Source organism: Gambusia affinis, linkage group LG18 (assembly GCF_019740435.1).
Source record: "Gambusia affinis linkage group LG18, SWU_Gaff_1.0, whole genome shotgun sequence".
Classification (NCBI taxonomy): Eukaryota; Metazoa; Chordata; class Actinopteri; order Cyprinodontiformes; family Poeciliidae; genus Gambusia; species Gambusia affinis.
Genome location: NC_057885.1, coordinates 14,045,831 through 14,066,714, shown reverse-complemented (window position 1 = coordinate 14,066,714; position 20,884 = coordinate 14,045,831). Strand labels below are relative to the sequence as shown.

The 20,884-nt window shown below is 37.3% G+C and overlaps 1 protein-coding gene across 4 annotated transcripts in view; it reads left to right on the top strand.

Moving 5' to 3' along the window:
- elavl2 (ELAV like neuron-specific RNA binding protein 2) overlaps positions 1–15,620 on the top strand; it is a 41,693-nt gene extending 26,073 nt beyond the window's left edge. For all 4 annotated transcript variants that reach the window (XM_044098170.1, XM_044098168.1, XM_044098169.1 and 1 more), the window contains 5 exons: positions 3,435–3,538; positions 6,121–6,274; positions 8,118–8,343; positions 8,815–8,853; positions 13,044–15,620. In XM_044098170.1, the coding sequence (XP_043954105.1) occupies positions 3,435–3,538; positions 6,121–6,274; positions 8,118–8,343; positions 8,815–8,853; positions 13,044–13,374 (854 nt within the window). In that variant the 3' untranslated portion in view covers positions 13,375–15,620. The remainder of the gene's footprint in view (positions 1–3,434; positions 3,539–6,120; positions 6,275–8,117; positions 8,344–8,814; positions 8,854–13,043) is intronic.
- The last annotated feature ends 5,264 nt before the right edge of the window (positions 15,621–20,884 follow it).

The window sequence follows — 20,884 nt, the reverse complement described above, 5'->3', positions numbered from 1 at the left end:
TAAATGAATAATTTTAGTTTTTAACTAAAATTTAACCCACCAATATTTAACCCACTTTTTGGGTTAAAAATGAGATGCATATGTTTTTTTTAAATCCCAAATTTTATTTACTTTTTTTTTTTTCCTCCCTTCTCTTTTCCTTCCATGGATACAATTGAGACAATTTTCTGAGTCAGGAGCATATCCCTTGGAATATCTGTGTTGCTTTCAACCTATATTGCCAGAACGATTGAAAGAGGAGTGCTTGCCTGGGCGCTGTGGTGGCGTAGGGGTTGGTTACAGCCCATGTGTGGGGGGCCTTGGTCCTCGACGCAGCTGTCGCAGGTTCGATTCTGGGCCTGGAGACCTTTGCTGCATGTCTTCCCCCTTCTCTCTCTACCCACTTTCCTGTCAATTCACTATTGAAGGCCACTAGAGCCAATAAAACCTAAAATAAAAAAGGAAAAGAAGGAAGAGTGCTTGCCATCAACTGGCATTGTCCAGGACATGCTACTGACCTGGATGACTTCTCTACTGCCCTGAAATTGAACTGTTGGCACATCATGACTATCATGAGATTGTCATTGAGCAACGGTCTTCAGTCAGGCCTCTTCAAATTTGCTGCTAGACTCCCTGCTACCAGAGATATGTCTTGCTCCGAGATACTTGGATGATATGAGTTACAACAATTAAGTACTCTTTGAGATAAGTTTTTAATTGAATTTAGATCAGACTACACACATAAAGCGGAGTGCACTATATGAGGAAGCAAACTCTGGTCCAGCTTAAATAGAGCAAATAATCTATTACAAAGACCCTTACAGATGTAAAGAAGGTGACCGGGAACATATCCCAGTGGCGTACCAGCATTGTAGACAGAGGTCTTTTCTCCGTACTAGTAGTTGACCGCAATATTGGTTGCTGTGATGATGTCTCCTGTGATCCTTGGTTAAATTTTTTTATAATAAGTGTTGAGTAATCCATTATCAGGGGGGAAGCATTTTGGACTTTATTTATGCCCTCAGTTCAGATTTGTAATTAGGATAATGACTGTTCAAGCAAACATCCAGATTTCTTTGTAGCTGGCTCGGTGATCTGCTTCTTGACAAAGGCTGCAGTTAAAGTATCTTGAGGGTAGTTGCACTTTTTGTGCATTTTGTGCATTATTCACTTGATGTGCATTTGTATATTTAGCTCATCAGCACAGTAAGAATCAAAAAAATTTAACCGTAAATATCAACTTATTTGTTATCATAGGTGTACCATTTTTATTTATTTTTTTTGCAAATGTTGCAGCAATATTTTGTATTTTGGCTTATAAGAAGGGATTAAAAGCATACATTATTTTATACTCATGGTAAAATTTACAGGCTTCTCTTGCTGTTTATAAAGTCTTTCTTGAAATTGTTTATTTTCACTAGTTTAACAGTATGACCTGGTTTGTTTATCCACTGTAAAGACTGCAGTATAATTTTATTTTATTGCTTTTATGTGTAGTTGTTTTTAAGGACATGATTTGGATTTTTCAAACTATTAATTTATCTGTCTTTGTGGGAAGTTATTGAATATCTCCAAACAACGACTCTCCACATTGGAAGGTTCATTCTGTGTTGAATGGATCTAGAGTTAAACATTTTGCTCCGCAGAAAGAATCGTTGCATTTTCTTCAGGACAAACTTTTATAATAGAAAAACTCACAAAGGGTAAAAGTTCTCAGTCTGGTAGAATGGGAACATCTGGTGATAGTGGAAAATCCCAGGGAGGTTCAACAATCTAATTTTAATAGTCCTTATCTTCTAAACCAGGGATCCAAGATTTTTTGTTTTGTTTTTTAAAAACTGATGCCAATGGGCAATGCTGAGTTGATCACAAAATACACTCCCACTCAGTTTGACTTGCCCAAAACTATGCAGTTGCACTACGAACCTGTGGAAACTGTCTCATATGTGCTTGGCTCTGGAAAGGACTTTCACTGCCAGACACTTCTCCAAATGTCTTGTTGTTGATACGATTTGGGAGAAGTAGGTGGGCGAGGAGGTCTATTGTTTCTGTGTCAGACTGTGCACAGCACCCTGGTGTGCATTCTCTCCTTTTTTTTTCCCTCCTGCAGTAGCAAACTTAACAAAGGACCCAGAAGGTAGTCTGTCAGTTGCAGAGTAATCAAATGTCTGCTTAAGGTCCAGACCCATTTAGGAATCTTGGCTTGAGAAATGTTATCATGCTGAATGCTTAAAAGAAAAAATTTCACATGAAAACATAAATGTCTTAGGAGTTAACTGTCTATGGAGTTATTTCATGGTATTGCAGAATGGATGAGTGAGCTGGTATTAACCACACTCTGGGATTGAAAGTTCAATACAGCTGTGTGACGTTAACCAGTGACTCAAGTTTAGTTTCCACTTTGGTTGTGGCGTTGGTTTAACAGTGCAATTTTTATCTCCTGCTTTTAGCACTGAGATTACAGCAGGGGTGCCCAAAGTCGGTCCTTGAAGGCTGGAATCCTGCATGTTTTAGTTCTGTTCCTGGTGGTAGTAACAACCTTTTCAGCATGTCAGTGTTCTTCTTAGGCCTTCTAATGAGTCAACATTTGATCCAGGTGTTTTAAACCAGGGAGAGAACTAAACGTGCTGGATGCTGGCCCTCCAGGACCGACTTTGGGCACCCCCGAATTACAGCCACTGACATTTTCCCCTTCAGTATTTAAAAAGTCGACCCCTTAATTCTTGCCATGCAGGGTAATAGTTATTAGGTTCAAAAAAGAAACTGGAGAACCTCAGTGCCGTTGGAGTAATTTCAGATTTAAGGTTGCACAATAGCCCATCAGTATGTGCAACGGGCTGTTTGGAATACAATAATTGTTTGCTAATGTATTCATAAATTTCCTTAACTTGCATTCTCACGGCAGCAGGAACAGATGACATTGCCCAAAATGTGAAAGGTTACCGAGTGATGGACACACAGATGAGAAATGAAGGAAAGAAGAAATCTCATGGTTATTTCAATATTTGTAGATAGTGTTGCCATTGTAAGATTATTTTTAAATATTGGGCAGCTCTACTTTGTGCATAGTGGATGCTGATTTATTGTGCAGTTTGAGATGGGCTGAATAAATGAAAATATTTTTTTTTGGTTTCAAGTTTTGGTTTCAAGTTACTATCCAGCTAGAGCATATTTGAGATTCCTACCAGTTTTTCAAGCAGATGATTTAATAATTGACTTCTGACCTGAATAACTGTATAATCTGACAAAGATATCACTGTTCTCTGCAACTTACCTCAGTCTGTTCCTTCCATAAAATGGCCTTGGATCTTATTCCACAATTGCATTTGCCCAGGGTTCATAAGTTATTGTATCCACATTATGTTGAAATGTCAGTCTTTGTAATGGCTCTTTCTTTTTTTCTTACCCAGTTTTCACACTTTGAGTCTGAAACATTTTATTTTTGTGTTTTGTAGGGCAGAGCCTAGGCTACGGATTTGTCAATTATGTGGATCCTAAAGATGCAGAAAAGGCCATCAATACCTTAAACGGCTTGAGACTTCAGACTAAAACCATCAAGGTAAGTTATCAAGGTATGAAAGAAATCCTCCAGTATGTGTTGCTCATATCTACATCTGCTGAGTTGAGCTGAGGCATTATAATGCTGGAGCAATGTGGGGCAGTAAGGGCGCCTATTGTTAATCTGGGCACAGACGGCTTTGCTTGGGCCTCAAGTAGAGCAGAACTGTTTCTATGGTTGCATGTTAACTAGCTCTGCTGTATGCCTTTACAGGGAGGCAGCTGCCATTAGCATTCATGATACAACATGACACTTGACTTGCTTGTGGGGGGAAAACTCATTTGCTCCATGTAGTTCTGTTGGAATGTGGACATTAGAGTTAGCTTATTCTTTTGTACTTTATATTTTACACTTTTTTTTTTCTGAAGTAAATCTTTTAAGCGACTTTCGCTTGAAGAACCTGTAAGTTGTGTGTTTTTTGGGGGGGGTTTTTTTGTTCAGCGTTACAAAATTGGTATTGATGTGGCATATTCTAAACCATATTGCTTTGTTTTTACAAGCAGAGCAGACACATTTTTTCATGTCTGTGCCTAAGTTAATCTCCCAGCTTGTGCCCCTGAAAGTAGGACATAACGTTTCTTTGTGTCTCACATCTAAAGTTCTCTTGCGGCACCGTCAGATGTGCAAATAAACCGTAGTCTGCTCAAAGAGTACCCTTTCTGTGCATTTGCATCAAATAAAGTGTGAAGGCGAGGCTGATGGAGGCAGAGGTGAGAGGACAGCTTATTCTGGATCTGGTCATGAAGCTGCAGCTTTTACACTTTTTGCATTCTTGTCAGTGCAGATTTTGTGCTCATCAAATAGTTTGACTCTGTTCTCCTACTGTAAAAGGAGGCATTTTACACTATTCCTGCATTAAAATGGAATGCAGAATAGCTGCACCACTCTGATAATCAAATCTGTCCTGTCTAACATTCCTAAAATGTAAAATAAACAGCAGCATTTGAACTGGATACATTCCTTGGCTCTCATTGGTTAAACGTCTACTTGCCTGAAAAATGAGCTGGAGAACTGAAGAAAAATGAATCGGACTACTGAGGGGTATAATGACATATTGATTGGCGAGGCATTTTAGCTTTTCTTGTCAGCTTATAGATAAATGTGCCTGTAAGGAATTATTTTATCTAATTGATTGCTACTGGCAATTCAGATGAGTCCTTACTTTTGAAAGGAATGGATGATGTTGGCCATAAAGAGCTGCCACATTAAAATGTAATTTTAAAAGCTGTCCAGTTGGGCTTGGTGCTGCCATTATTGCTTTTAGATCTTGAAAGTGTATTTTATTTTTTACAGTGATGTTAAATGCTGTTAATTTAACAAAGATCAGATTGATTTGATCATTGCTCAGATTAAGTGCTCAAAATTTTTACTCTTAATTCAAAGGTTAATTTTAAGTGATTCCCCAAGCAGTTGAACTGATGACTATATTGTTTATATTTCTTTCTAAACAAAGAACACTTAAAATGCTAGTATTCAAAATTACAGGCGTTTTCAAAAATGAAGTCTAAAATGGTAAATGTCTTTGAATTTCTTTAAAGAATATTTTCTGACAGATGACACTTAAGTATCACCTTTGACAGGTAAAAATTACAGTAGTAGAAACATGAAATGCATGACCTTTTTGATACCTGACCAAGTTTGGTACCAAATAGCCAAAACTGCAATGGTTAAAGTGATCAGCACCCTCTGAAGTCTTTCTGTAGGCCTTGGCAACTTGAACGAAAGGCTAACAATGGCATCTGCAGCTTCTATTTCAACATCTGTGGCCTGGCAGCATTTGTTATTTATAGATCAGAAAAATATATATATATATTTTTAATTTCTCAATGATTGATCTAGCTGAAAAGCTTGTGATTCTAGTCTCCAACCAAATTCTCTTCATTTCTGATATTAGCCTATTGGTTGGACTTTCACTGCAATTGATCTTGAGAACTGAAATAGATTTTTGTGACAGAGATGGTAAACATGTCATGATTAATATGGGAATAAAAAAGAAAATGTAGAATGTTGCTGATCTGTAACTTATGTCACATTCACAATATTTAGTAGTTTTATAGCAATCGTGAATTAACCTAATATTGTGCAGTCTTGTTTATAGTTTAGCTATTTTTGTAGCTGTAATTTTTCTTCTCTTGTCAATTGATGGTGAAAAGTAGTTGATTAATGATATGATCATTATTAATTTTAATTCACCTTCCTGAAACTCTGCAGTGTAATGAAGGAATTTTAAATGAGACTTTGCTTTAAAACTGTATCTAATGGTTTTCAGTTGAGTTTTGCATCTGTTAAACTCTGTCATTGAGTTGAAAATGAGTTTAATAACAGGCTTAGTAGGCTAAAATATTTGAGATTATGAATCTAAATTGGTGTACAAGTTAAAGTTGTTTCTCTGCTTTTACTGATGGATAATATGATGTAGGTAAATGGTACCAAGTATTGTGGGCATTGAAGGTGTCCCCTTTTACAATCGAATATCAAAGGTGACTAGCAGCCTACTCAGTCGGTGGGCAGTTTATGAGTTAATCACCAGGTGCTGCTGTGATGTTTATCTTGTGGTGCTCATGTAAGCTTTCCTACTGCAGGTTTCTTATGCGCGCCCAAGCTCCGCTTCCATCAGAGATGCAAATTTGTACGTCAGCGGCTTACCAAAAACCATGACGCAGAAAGAACTTGAACAGCTCTTTTCTCAGTACGGACGAATTATTACCTCGCGTATCCTGGTGGACCAGGTGACTGGTGAGTAGAACGGGACTACCTCCCCCTGTGTTTTTTAACTTTCAAATTTTTTCCTTTCGGCTTCTCCCTTTGGGAATACTGAACAAAAAGAAACCGCCTGAGCTGAGAAATGCATCAGAGGTGCTGGTGTGAGACTCTTCCCCAAAATGCAATTTTCCACTAGAGCTGTTCATAAATATGCATAGACAGAATATGAAAGTGGTGGCTGTAAAGTAGCAGGAGTCGGTGCTTTAAATTTTCTTTCCACTTCAGTCTCTTCTCTTCACATTTGCCTTTAAATTTTTGGATTCCATTCTCCGAGGTCTACATGTGATGCCTGTATTTAGACTACTTATGATGTTTCTCAGACATCATTTAAAAGCAGAATCCTTAGAAAAGAAAACAAAATGGATCTGCTCATATTTTTTTTTTTTTTTGTTTTGTTTATTTACTCTCTCCCAGAAGATGGGTGCAGAATCATTTTGCATTTATATTGGGCAACTTTATTTTTCAAAGAAATTCCACATTCCAGGGCTGTTCATGTGTTCTCCTTTGCTGGTTGTACCATAAGTGAACTCAAACTTTTGAACTGCCTGTTCTTAAAATTTGAGAGCAGGCACTAATTCCTTTATATTAACACAAATTAAATTAGAAAGTTTATCTAAGATGCAAATTTAAGACAAAATTGTGATTAGACTTTTTCAGTGCCTGATTACACGTCACTCACTAGTCTCTTAAAGAGTCTAAAGAGTGGCTCTTTAGTCACTCACTACAGAGTGAATTAGTAAGTGACTAATTGAGTTTTTTTATGTAGATAAATCTGTTAATTTATAACACGAGGAATGTGAAAACTTAGTGAATGTCTTTAGAAAAACCTGCAGATGTTTCTAAAAGGTGTTTCTAAACAAATGAACAATTATTGCTACAATTTCATTATAGAGAAATAAAGGCTGAAATGATGATAAAAGCTGAAATCCCAAAAGTGACACAACAAAGCTGTGCAATGTGTTTTAGGGAAAAGTTAACAAAAGCATACCATTTTCACTTAAATACTGAAAGCAGAATCAAAGGTTGGCTTCTGGGATGATTTTGCAAATGTGGGAAGAAAATTGAGTCTACAGTGAACCCCAACTTATCCGTGTTAGGGTCTTGGAAAGATCTGTAAATTCCAACTTATTTACAGAAAATTCACTTAGTCATGAATTTTTAATTTATTTTTATTTTTTATCTCCATTTAAAATTGTGATGCAGTTTGGAAGGTGAAATACCAAGCTACAGTGAGGCTTGACAAGCTATTGGCTGGCCTTTGCAAAGCCACTAATCCAGTAGTGACATTCATTTTTCTTAGTACTGATTGACTTGAGCCTCAAAGTAAGTAGTTTTAACATTGGCTTCTGTAGTAGTGCTAAAATGGCTTCAACTATGTATTGATGAACATTAAGGTATAGTTATTTGGAAAATTAAAATAGGCATCTGTTGTTGGGGTGGATCTCAAGTATTTGTGGATTTCAGCTATTCACAGGAATGCAACCTGCAAATACTGGGAGTCCACTGTACATGAGCTAAGTAAATAATCTGACAATGGAACATAGACATTTTTATTTTTTAGTTATCAAAGCAACCGTGTAAAATTTGTAGTTTAAATGTTCTTGGCTTATGGGTCGTAGAAGTATCTGCTTAGCAGTAAAGCAAAATGCTCATGAATGAATTAAAGATGTAACAGAAATAAAAGGAACCCTAAAAGAAATCAATTTTGCATGTGTACACTGGCAGAAGTAACTGCAGTTTCAATAACATGGGGTTTGAGATGTATTACCTCTTTTCTTGTCAAAGGTTAGTTACATGAGTGTTCTGCTCTCCATAGGTGTTTCCAGGGGGGTCGGCTTCATCCGTTTTGACCGGCGAATTGAGGCTGAGGAGGCAATCAAGGGTCTGAACTGTCAGAAGCCACCTGGTGCAACCGAACCCATTACAGTCAAGTTTGCAAACAACCCGAGCCAGAAGACCAGTCAGGCGCTGCTGTCTCAGCTGTATCAGTCTCCCAATCGAAGGTACCCAGGACCCCTCGCACAGCAGGCACAACGTTTCAGGTAAAAGGGACACATCTAAACAGAAGCAAATCTGATCAGAGACAACCTCATTCAACCCCATGATTACATTCACCACCATATTTTTTTTTTCACCCTCATTTTTTATTTATTTATTTATTTTTTTCAAATATAGAAAATGATGAATCCTGGGTTGATGATTTAATTTCAGAACATTTTCAGCCCACTCACCATACTGATCTCTGAAGAGTTTCTTGTAACATGCTGCTAAAGCCCTTTTTAAAAGCTCTGTGTAAACTGAATGTCTCCTGTTGACTAAGCTGTGTAGGTTGATTATTGAAAAATAAATACAGTCAGCAGGTTATTAAAGGTCATAATAGTCATGGAATTCCCTTGAGTGGAACAACTAACTTTAATCGTATCATAACCATTTTTCATCTGTCATCATTTCAAAATGCATCATTTTCAGCAAAGCTTTCCACTTACTGAAATGTTTGTTCTGTTTTCCTCAAGGTTGGACAATTTGCTGAACATGGCCTATGGAGTCAAAAGGTAATCAGATTTTCTTTTGAAATTTGTTCTAATTGGTCTTCAGGGATCACTGACCTAATGGGAGGGCTTATTTTGTTACGTAGGTAGTTGATGCTTCACAAGGTTGACCTGATTCAATAAGGGATCACTGACAGAATGGATGAACAGATACTGAGTGTAATTTATTCACAGAATTCAGTAGGAGTGAATATTAATATTTAAAGATTGTGAGTTGGACTAAAAGGTTGATTTGTGGAGTGAGTAGAGAAGGTAGAGGCTCTAATGGGTACAATCAAGGGGACCCTGAATTGAAGTCTCTAAAAATGACCTACTGCCCAGTAAAACCAGCTGACTATCTTTTAGTACATCTGTAAACTCTGTTCAAAAGTTCTGAGTAAATTCTGTTGGTTATATATAAATAACCAAAAAATAAATTCACACAGATAAGGTGTCATTTGCTCATTAAAATCTTGACAGTAGCTTATAGACTGCAATGGATGTAAGGGTGTCTATTGTGTGAGTGGGTTGTTTTTAAAAACTGGTCTTAAAAGCTACAGTATTTGAAATGGGTATCTACAGGATACCAGTCGCATAAAGATGCGATTTCTTTTACTAAACTGCACACAGTAACTGCTTTTAATCATATTATTGAATTATTTTACTTTTATTTATTTTCCCCTCCAGGGGTTCTTTTGTGGGCTCTAGTGTCCCTTATTTGAAAATAGGCTGACAGAAGAGGGGGGAAGACAAGTGGTAAATGCTGTCGGGTCTGGGAATTGAACCCGCGACGGCCGCGTCGAGAACTCATGGCCTCCAAACGTGTGTCGCGCTATCCCCTACGCCACCACAGCACGCCCCAATCATATTATTGAATTATTTTACATTTGACATAAAATTTAATTGGTTGATAGCACTGCATGTGTTTTTTTATTACTATTTTATTATTACAAATTTAATAAATTCAAATAATTTTTTTTTCTCAAATGATGTGGTAAGTACTCCCCTCCTCACACAATTTTTACAGGAATTGGCCTCGTGCATAAGGTCCCTGTTGGCAAATTTTGAACAGTGCAATGGACGAAAAATGTGTGTCAAACGGTGCACATGGCTGTGATTCCTTCATACACCCAAATTTGCGAGAAATGGTGCAGCTGCCGTGTTGACCGCCCTGTTCCCACCCATAAATAGCTATGCAATACTCAGAAGGCTTCCACTGGACGATGAAACAATAGCTATTACAATACACCTGACCAATATCAATGGAAAATATGTCTGAATGGTTCACAGAATACACAGAGTGCATCTAATTATCTGGGTGCACTTTTTAGTTTTGCCACTGTGCCACAAAATAAAAGAAAATACAAACCAGCTTAATTGTGGATAAAAGGTAAAGTCATGCAAGTTGTTTTTTTTTTTTTGTTTTTTTCCCCTCCTTTTGCTAAAATGTCCAAAATACTGCCAATTATCTAGTCGCTGGTATGAAATGCTTAGTTAAATTATGCATTTTTGAGCCATATCGCCAAGCCCTTGCTCCCATTTCGTCTTCAAATAACCATGGCAACAGTTAAACAACCAACAAAAAGTTTAAGTTCAGTTTTAGTCAACTTTTAATATTTTTTGTGGAGAATGGATTAAGTTAATTGTTCCACTTGATGGTCCTACTATTGTTACAAAGATAAAATTTTTAAATCTTACCATTTAAAAAGAATAAATAAATAACCTGGAGTTCTGCCCTTCCTAATAACTTTCTGAAATTTGGAATTCACCTTTATCCGTTCATACTGTAAAGCTTTTAGTGTTTTTTTTTTATGGATGAATGTTTGCAAATCAAAAACCATTTACCTAACTAAAAGTTTTATTTAAAAAAAAAAAGGTTTTGTGGTATCAGATTTTCATTACATTATTGTTTAATATTTGCATGATTTCTCACATGTACTTCATCCTAAGATGCATATTCATTACAAATAAAAGGCATTCTGCGATTGGTTTGAAGTCACTGTGAGGTTGGTGTTTGTATGGATAAACGTCCATTAGAAACTACACAGTCGAAGTTTTCCCTCAAGTGCTCATTCAAACTCAAGCATGAAGAACTCTGACACAGGAAGATCGCATATCTGGATTACTGCGTTTACATCACAAAGACCTGCATTTTACAATCATCCCTGCTCTTGCACAAAATTGCATAGCGATATTTTGAGCTTCACTTTTTATACCTTGATCTATTATGGACAGCCCTGTTCTGTTTAAACTTGGTTGCATCAGACACCTTTCAGGATTTGTCAGAGTATTGGTGTTGCTTCCTCAAGTGTGATTGAAGTCCAGCTTTTTGAAAGCTCAAAGGCCCATCAGCAGCAACAATACACTTGTGATTTCATGTCTGCCTCGCTCCTCTGCGTACGTCTTCGTTGCCAAATCTATCTGTGGGTCCTTGATGCTGGGAGCACACCTGTCACAGTGGATGTTCCCAGAGAGGCCAACTGGAGCAGCTAATCCTGTGTGACACCTGCTGCAATAATTCATAGGCTTTCCAAGCACTCTGAATTTTGTTTCCCAAAACCCCAAAACCACACTTGCTAATAGCCAGAGCTTTTTTATGCCACTTTATTTTGATCTAAGGAAAAACTTAAACTGTAATGGGATATGGATTTTTAGTTATGCTGTGCTTTTGATTTCAAGGGTTTTTTTTATTTTTTTTTTTAGGAATCATAGCTTGAAAAGCAGCTGTTTTTCAACAAGTGCGGAAAGCTGTATTTTCTGGCTGACTTGTGAGATTAAGCATTGACTCATATGAGATTCAGCCTGAAGAGCCTTGAGCAAAAAGGTCAGTTTGAGGGCGTTGCAGTGTTGAGTAAAAAAATCCAATGAAAAGTTTAAAAAAATAAAAATCATAAAAATTAATTGAAATTCAAAGACCAAATGCAACTTGTTTTGTTGTTGCTTCTAAGGTCATATTTCTTTAATATATTCTGGCAAAAAAAAAAAAAAAAGGCTCGTCTTTGGCTATCAAATTGCACATCTTGTTACTTGTCCATGAAAATAATTCCACCTCAAGCATGAATTGTAGCTTTCTATGGAGATAGATGTACTTATGAAATTTTATGTACAGATAAAATTATGTAAAGATTAAAATTGGCAGCTGATGTTGCAGTACCACTAGTCTTATGGCGACAAGTTGTGAAGAGATTGCAAGGAGTTCCTGACCATAGGTTCTGAAAGTGAGGATACTCCAGTGACCTTCTCTGTGCCCCTAATTGTCCTCTGCATGGCCGTTTGAGCTTTATTTTTGCAGATGGAGTTGCAAAGCTGATTCATAGTAAGAGTTAAAAAAGTAATGAAAATCTTCATTTAGCTTTTTGCCTCTGAAGGATGAAGCATCATAATTTGTAAGGACATTTAATTCTCACACCATTAGTTTATGTTAAAGGTCAAACTCCATGGTATGTCTAATTTCATTTGTGTGGAGGGCTTGGTTGAATTTATTTATTTTTTTTGGTAGAATATGCTGGCATATTATGCTTATTGATGATGATTACTGACATGGTTTTTGTGGAACACTTTCATCTTAAGGACTTGGTTCAGCAACAACCACTGTTGGTGGGGAACTGCATTTGTAGTTAATGTAGAGGCTAGTTAATGGATATCCAGTAACCTCTTATAGTCTGGCTGTTTGAAAAATGCAAAATGATTCCAGCCTCACTAAACATGTCCATCATATCAACAAAGAATCACTGTTGAATGCTTACTTGGAATAGAGATCCCTACAGAGCTGATCCCTAAAATCAGACCTCCTGATCCATTACAATTCATGTTCTATACTTAAGGTCCACAATTTTAACTGTCTGGATCCTCTTAAAAGGTAACATGTTGGTTTTTATAACTAAAGGGTTTTTACAGGTAAAGGAAAAGTGTAGGATAAGATTCCAACAGAACCTTAATGTTCTCTTAGTTTTGTAAGATTTCCATTTTATCACTCGCAATCAAATGCACTGTCTCCTATGGCAAAGTAAGGTTTTGAATATATTTTTTTTCTTCATTGCAATGAATGGTAAAAGCCTGTAACTCAGGATGAAGGATGGATGGGGCTGAACCCTGTAGACAATTGTCAGATTTGATTAAAAACTGATCTTTGTTTAAACAGGCTGTTCTGTTCTCATTCTGGTTTTGCCTTGAACCATGTTTGGGATTTTTCTTTTTTGTTGTTTTTTTTTCAGCCGGTTCTCCCCCATGGCCATTGACGGGGTGACCAGTCTGGCTGGCATCAACATCCCGGGGCACGCGGGGACCGGCTGGTGCATCTTCGTCTACAACTTGGCTCCAGACGCGGACGAAAGCATCCTGTGGCAGATGTTCGGGCCTTTCGGCGCCGTTACAAACGTCAAGGTCATCCGCGACTTCAACACAAACAAGTGCAAAGGATTTGGTTTTGTCACCATGACTAATTACGACGAGGCGGCCGTGGCCATTGCCAGCTTGAACGGATACCGCCTTGGGGACAGAGTTCTGCAAGTCTCATTTAAAACCAACAAAACACACAAAGCCTAAAAAAACCCACTGAGATTGTTTCTAGAAAACTCACCAAGGAAAAAGAAAATGGAAGCATATTGACCGTAACTTTCTACATTAGTAAAACATCTTTGTAATCCATATTTAGAGTCCAACAATGTTTTTGTTTTTCCTCATTGCGACACTTTGAATATTTTAATTAGTTTAAAGCATAAAAAACCCCCAGCAGGATTTAAAACCTGACATTGAATCTCGCTGTCTTCACAGATGGATCACCTATAAGATTACTACAGTTTCCTTGATTTTTCTTGCACATTACTTTTGATACCGTTAGTCTCGTAAGGTTATGTGTTGTGATTTTTCTTTGTGTCCTGATTTGCCATTGGTGCGTTACGCTTTGAGTGGTTAGCAAGTACTTATTTTGAGCCGTTTCTGTTAGTTTATTGTACTGAGTTGGTAATTGGTTGGCTGCATAATGTTGCTTCTTGTAAACCTAACGGATAAAAAGACAAAAAAAATTCTTAAAGCAGTACCTTGCCAAAGAGCTAAGAACCTCTTTGATGTGGGTTTAAAAAAAAAAGCATCTATTTTTATAAAAGAAAAATTTGGAGAAACTTTTTACTGGACCTGGAACAAAATATTTTGACTTGGATACTTTGAGAAATATCTTCATATGACACCTTGTGAGCTTTTGAACTTTAAATGGAAAGTTTGCAGTGGTTGATGTTTCTGGAGAGATTTATGATGTAAAAGATACCTTTTGAGATCTTTGTATTACCTTTAGATTACAGAATCGGCACCAGTGCTGGTTTCATTTGTAAATCATCTTGTGGGTCCTCCTTCATCCCAGTCGTCTGCTCGACTACAAACTCTCTTTTCTGATTTTTAGATTTGGAAACTGACAAAAATAAAGATAAAGATTTATTTGCTTCAAAAAAGTGCATGCAAAATTACAGTAAGGAGAGACCTTAAAAGGCTCTGGGGGATTAAAATCAGTTCTTCCTCTAAGATTTCCTTCAGATGGAGCTCATGGTGTTTTTGTGGTGTACCTACGGTATCATTAGACGGATTTTTGTCTTAATATCGACCATTAGGGGTTTTTACATACTTTGTATGAAAGATTGTGGATAAGCTGATGATGGCAGCCGCATTTAAAAAGAAAGTCAGAAGAATCAAACGGATAACTTCTGAGCTTTGAGCTTTGTAAATAAGTCTTTTTCTTTGTTTTATGTTGTATTAAGCAGACCTTTTTTTAGTTCTAGGTTAGACTTTATTGGAAAGTGTGATTATACCTTTTTTTTTTTTTTTCCCAGAGTATGTAAGATATTGTTTTTGAAGCCTTTAATTTCCCTGAGGTTAAACGATTTTATTTGTCGTCCGATGGACTAGCATTTCAGTGCATCAAATATGTTGGTTGTTTGGTCTGTAGATAGTCTTGCTTTGTTGAAAAAAAGTATTAAAGTATAGACATTTTTTGTTTTTTTTTAATATATATAAACATTATAGATATATATTTATGTGGTAAAGAATGGATATAAACCACAGTTTGGAAATACTTTGATTTCTTTCATACTCATATATATGTAATGCATATAACCTGTCTTTAAAATCGTAAAAAGGTGTATATTGCTTTATAGTGTTTGGGGAAGGACAGTGAAGCAGTTGCATTAACATCGACAAAAACCATTAAAAAAAAGAAATTGGCTGCTAAATTTCCTTAAACAAGATCATCATGACCAAACGTCTAGCTGCACTGATTACTGCACCTGCATCCTGGTTGGTGTTTCAGCCAGTTACTAGTCATGCTTCCCCTCTCAAACGAGCAGTGTGCTATGCATTATAGAGTTCTTTGCAACTGCTTTTTTCTTTTTTTTTTTTTCTTTTTTTTTTCTTTATCTATTTCCTCCTTTTGTTGTTATTGTAAAAGTTAAACTTTAAGTCAAGATGAGTTGTGATACTTGCTGCTGTGGGGGGAGACGGGGAGCACATTTTTCACGCCCGACTTACCGCTGTTAATCTTTTTCATTTCAAAACCTTTTAATGATGGTTTGGTCTTTGCAAATTTTGCTGATGGTCCGGCGTGAAAAACCGCTCCCTCCAACCCTGTCTATCTCACTACTTAATGGGATTATTTATTTGAAGTTGTATAGTCGAACTTGGTTTACAGCATTTTTGGAGCAGAATATCTTTTGACTATTTAAGAGGATGTACATGTTCTTTACTTTGTGTTTGGATACTTTGGATTTTTTCAATGTTCAGTACATCAATAAATAAGTTTGAAGGGCACAACATTGCTTGAGATTATTTCTTTTGCATCCAAAAATAACATTTTATTCTTTAGATTGCAATTGGTGATTTCCATTCCACTTGATGCCTACAATAAATCCAGGATTCTTATAAAGTTTCTGTTTGGAAATTTTAAGCATTAAGCAGCTGTTTAGGTCGGTCACTGACCGTGACGGCATTGGCCATTGATGGACTGATGCTCCTGGAGTTGAAAATGGGATACAGTCTATCGGTGGCGAGTTATTCAACCTCCATATGTTGCATAAAGATTTAGTTCATTTCTCCAAATTATGAACTTCATGGTTTCTCAGGTGAATACTGCAGACTTTGTAAAAACAGTAGTGGGAATAACGAGTAAGTCAGAAGACCTGTAAATTCCTGTAGGATACGCCTGTCGAGCAGTACCTGTTCAGAATGTTTGAAATGTTCTCACAACCTAACCTTCAACAACACTTTAAGCAGAGAAGGATTCCTTTCCTTCTTTCAGCATTTTTTTTTTGTCTTGTTTTTGTGCAAGCTTTACACTTAAGGTCTCTTTACAGTCTGCAACTTTATAGAGAACTCCAGTACTTTTACAACTGTGGAAAACAGTAGTAGTTTTACATGAAATTGCTGGAACCCTGTTTTTGACATCTCTTCACTGTAGAAACTGATTTGTGTCTTCCAGCTAGATAGACTTGGGCTTTGGTATCTTTGGAGTTATTAAACATGTTAAAAAGTTTCCCTTCTTCAGAGTGGCAGTTTGCGTCTTCTTCCAGACATGGGCAAGGTGGTGATGAATCTTTCAAACCTTTCAGTGCCTAAAAGTTATTTGAACTGATTTTGTAGTTTGGAAATGTCTCCAAAATCTGCAGTTTTTCTTAGTTAATTTCCGCTGCTCGTTTGGTTAGCCCAGTGATTGCTGCTGAACAACTTTTCCATCTCTAGCCCTTTTCCATAAACTCATATCCAAAGTTTAGCTGATCAATCACACGAGACATTATGGTGGTTGTAATTGCTGGTCTGCAGGTGATGGGACAGTGCATACCCTATTCCTAAGCAAACATTACAGATAATTGGACCTCAGTCCAGGTTCCAATGAAAAGAACTGCAGAAAGGTAGAAGGTAGAAGCCTTGGAAAAAATCAATACTCTACATTTCATTAAAGTGCTCACTTGTAGTTTATGGTTGCTGAAGATGAAATAGATTTTAAGGCGAGCTTCCCTACTCACGCCAGGAACAGTTTTACTGAAAACGGTATTGGTAGAACGCACATGCAGTCTTTGTAGGTTTGTTTAGAGACGGGAGGAAGAGTTTGTTGCACTCTGTGAGCTGCTCCAGTCTTTCTGGATTTAACTTTCACTTCTGAATCAGAAAAAAAAGTTTCTTTAATATCAGAACTTTCTGTAGATTTGAAGCCCATAAGTGCTAGTATTGGAAGTGAAGGGCTGCTGGTTTAGTTTGTGATGATTTTGAAGATGCGAGGCGATGAGTGATGGCATATTTGGCTCTTATCTGCGCTGAGAACCCCTCTTAGATCGGCAGATGTTTGAGCTGTATAAAATGATTACACTCTGCTGGCTAAAGTCAGATTAGCCTTGGCAGTCGATAGCTGTCACCGATTAGCTGCCACAAGCTGATCTTTTTAGGTATAGATGAGAAATACGGTTTATGCTTCAGCAGGGCTAAATTAATTCAAATCCTTTGACAAGTTCTTGCAAAGTAGTGCCTTACTCTGACCTCACAAAGAAACATCTCTGAGTTTCTACTTAACAGGGCAAAGCAAATGTCTTCCAGATCTAACTGTTCCAACAAAATGTTTCCAAACTGTAGAAATATTTCAAAAACGAAATATTACTTCTTATAGCTAGGAATACTGAAAAGTAGACAAATAATAAAAGCCAATGAGGCATTTAAAAATCCACTTTTCTGTCAATATTAGAAACTCTGCCTCGCTAAAACGAAATTGTACAGCCTTGAAATAATAGCTGACTTTAGAAAAGACATTTTTAAATACACTTATTGCAATGGAAATAGTATTAGATAAAATACCCTGTTATTTTATTTATTTTTTTTAGGTAATGTACTATGCAAAGCATTCTCATGCTGTAATGCTAGAGCTACCATGTTTCACATTACAGTGTCTTAAATTTGTTCTTTGGGAACAAAAAAATTTACTCGTCTCTGGTTTTGGTTGATCTAGCTCTTTGATATGAATGGTTGTTATCTTTAGCTCAATACAAAGTAAAATTGAATTTATAAAGCTTTAATCACTTTTTGATTCCTAAAAATTATTTACTGATGATCAGTTTATATCAACAGGGAACATATATTCTCATTTCTAGTGCTGTCGGTTGTTGTCCTGGTAGGAGGTGAATGTCTTTCAATCTGGAGTCTTCGTCTGACAGTAACACGTTTTCTTTCAGGATTATCTCCCTTTGCCTGCTGAAGATGTTCAATCAGTTCACCACCATGTTTCACCTTGGGGTTGGTGTTTCTTCCACCATGTATAAAGTTGTGAATGTAGGCCAGAAAGTCCAGGAATCCATCTCTCTTATTTGATTTTTGACAAATACCACTGGAACATCTTATGCCTTTCCTTCAACAATGGTGTTCTTCTTGCTACGCTTCCATAAAGGAATAAATGATGGGGGGAAAAAAAACCTGTAAGAAGTATGAAATATTCTTGCAGAACGCTGTCACCAACAGCTCCTGATTTCTTTTACACCCAACCCTGAGGCTAATTCTTCTGGGAAGAAATGTGCTTATAGCTGTTTTGTGATGGCTTGTTACATCCTGGTTGGATTTATGAAGCTATATAAAAAAAAAAAAAAACCTTGTCCTGTTTGTCCTTTATGTAAAGCTATAAAGTGATGCAGCTTTGACCTGCAGCTCCCTCATGGCTCCTTACATGAAGATTTGAGCCTAGGCTCTGTGTCCTCGATATGTTTTCTGGGTCTGCCCTTCTGCTGAAACCCAGCGTAACGTGATGGGACTGGGGATAAATAAAAGATGTTTGTCCAGAGCTGCCGATGTCAGCAGAGTCGTGCATAAACACATCTGCATACGGTCTGTCTGCTGTGATTTATAACCCAAAGTAGGTTCTGCTGGGCTCATTTATTATCCCAACCTCGCTCTTGTGCAGATTCTTCAGCATTATAAAGGTCTTTATCATCCTCAGGGTTTTCCTCTGTGTATGCCGTGAGCTTATATGCATTGGCAGACGAAGAAAACAGGTTTTTAATCGTGGATTATAACACATTTAGAATAAACATTAGCTTGACATACATTCAAATATGGATGTAATATTTAATAGCTATACATCTCTCATGAAACGCCACTGTTTCTCCAGCTGGTCAGTCCTGCCCGGTTACTCCTCCAGCTCTCGAATTCACCGCCGTTTTGGATTGTGGACCCCAGGTACGGTAGGTTTGTGGGGGGAAATCCTGGAGCAAAATATTGGAGTCGTTTTACTAATGTAACGTTATATAATGATCTGAGAGACTGATGTTTTTTGTTTTGTTTTGTTAAACCTTAATCAAACTTAATACAAACAGTTGTTTGAAATGTATCACTCTGTGTGTAAAGAATTTTTTTAATGTCTGAGTTTCCTGTTTTGAACTGAATTACTGGAACAAATTACCTTAATTCAAATATTCAGATTTATCAGTTTCCAGTTTCTCCAATGTTACAGACATTAGAAGACTCAGTTTTGCTTTGACCCACATGATGGGAGCGCCTTTGTTTTATTCCTTCGTCCTCCGCTGATTTACTGCTCTTCACCCTTTGTCTTTCGTTCCCAGTTGAAACCCTCTTGAAGTTGTTAAATGTAAAGGGCTCGAAGCTGATTGAGGTGGAGTGGATGAGTGCTGATGCTTCACGTGGCTTTAATGGCCCCGGTGTCACAGATAAATACAATCGCCTTCTCCACATGTGAGGTTGCTTCATTAAGCACGTCCAAGCCTTTAGGAAGGGTTCCTGATGTCACGTCTGTCTGTTATATAAGAAGATAAAGTGATGATCAGTGATCTCTGCTTAAATTCAAATCAGTCATCTCTAAAGTTTAAAATGTTCATATATAATATAGCTACTCTAACCCTAAGCAAAGTGCAATGAAACCTGGTGATGCCAGCATTATGCTTTGAACAGGTTTTATTATAGGAGGCTGGGAAACTGAAACAATTTAGATCAAAGCATAACAATAACTTTCAATTTAAAAAAATAAATGCTGTCCTCTCTTTGCAGTTAAACTTACAGAGGGGGTAAAAAAAGCATTATTCAGAGAAGCAGGCCATTTTCTCTATATATTGAATATTCTATTCATCTCACAGATGTCTCAGATATTGGGGAGTAGTCTTTTGATCGGAAGGTTGTAGGTTCGATTCCAGCTTCCTCCAGCCACATGTTGATGAGCAAAGCACTTAACCTCGTGTATAAATGTGTGAGCAAATGGGTGAATGTGACTCTAGTGTAAAGTGCTTTGAGTGGTCAAAATGATTGGAAAAGTTCTATATAAGTTCGGTCCATTTAGAATTGCAACATTTCTTGCCAGTTATCTCACATAGATTTACAGATATCACCTGGTGATTAGGCTATGGTTTACTGGTAATGAAAACCCAAAAATTAATCATTAATGGAACTTATGATCACACATCAGGTGATTAAGTCAAAACATCTGCTAAGGTTTCCTGAACTTTCAAACAGTTTCTCACTCTGAGTCAGCCGGCTACACAATCATGAGGAAGACTGCTGACTTGACTGATGTCCAGAAAACCGTCATGGAGGCCCTTCGAAAGGAGGATAAGCCACTGGTTGTCAATATGCTTGTTATATTCAAGCATCATATTAACAGAAAATTGAGTGTAAGAAATAAGTGTGGTCGGGACAGGACAAGGTGCACCAGCAACAGGGAGAACCGCAGAGGATTGTGAAGCGAAATCCGTTTCAGAAGAGCCGCCACACACAGACGAATACAAGGCATGGACTACAAACATCCCATTCCCCGTTTCAAGCCAAAATGGAGGCCAACCGTCTTATATATTTATTTCTGAAAACTTTGAAAAATGTGTGTCCCTTTCCTTCCACTACACCATTCTGCATTACTTAGTGTTAGTCCGTCACATGAAATCTGAATAAAATGGCCTGAAGTTGCTGGCGTTAATATGGAAAAGCTCCCACTACGAACATTTTCGTACACGATGAAGGCTAAAACGAATGGGAGCTCATTTTCAGTCTCTGCCTGTGACTGACAAGCCGAGTAGCTTACGCAGTGGAACGCACAATG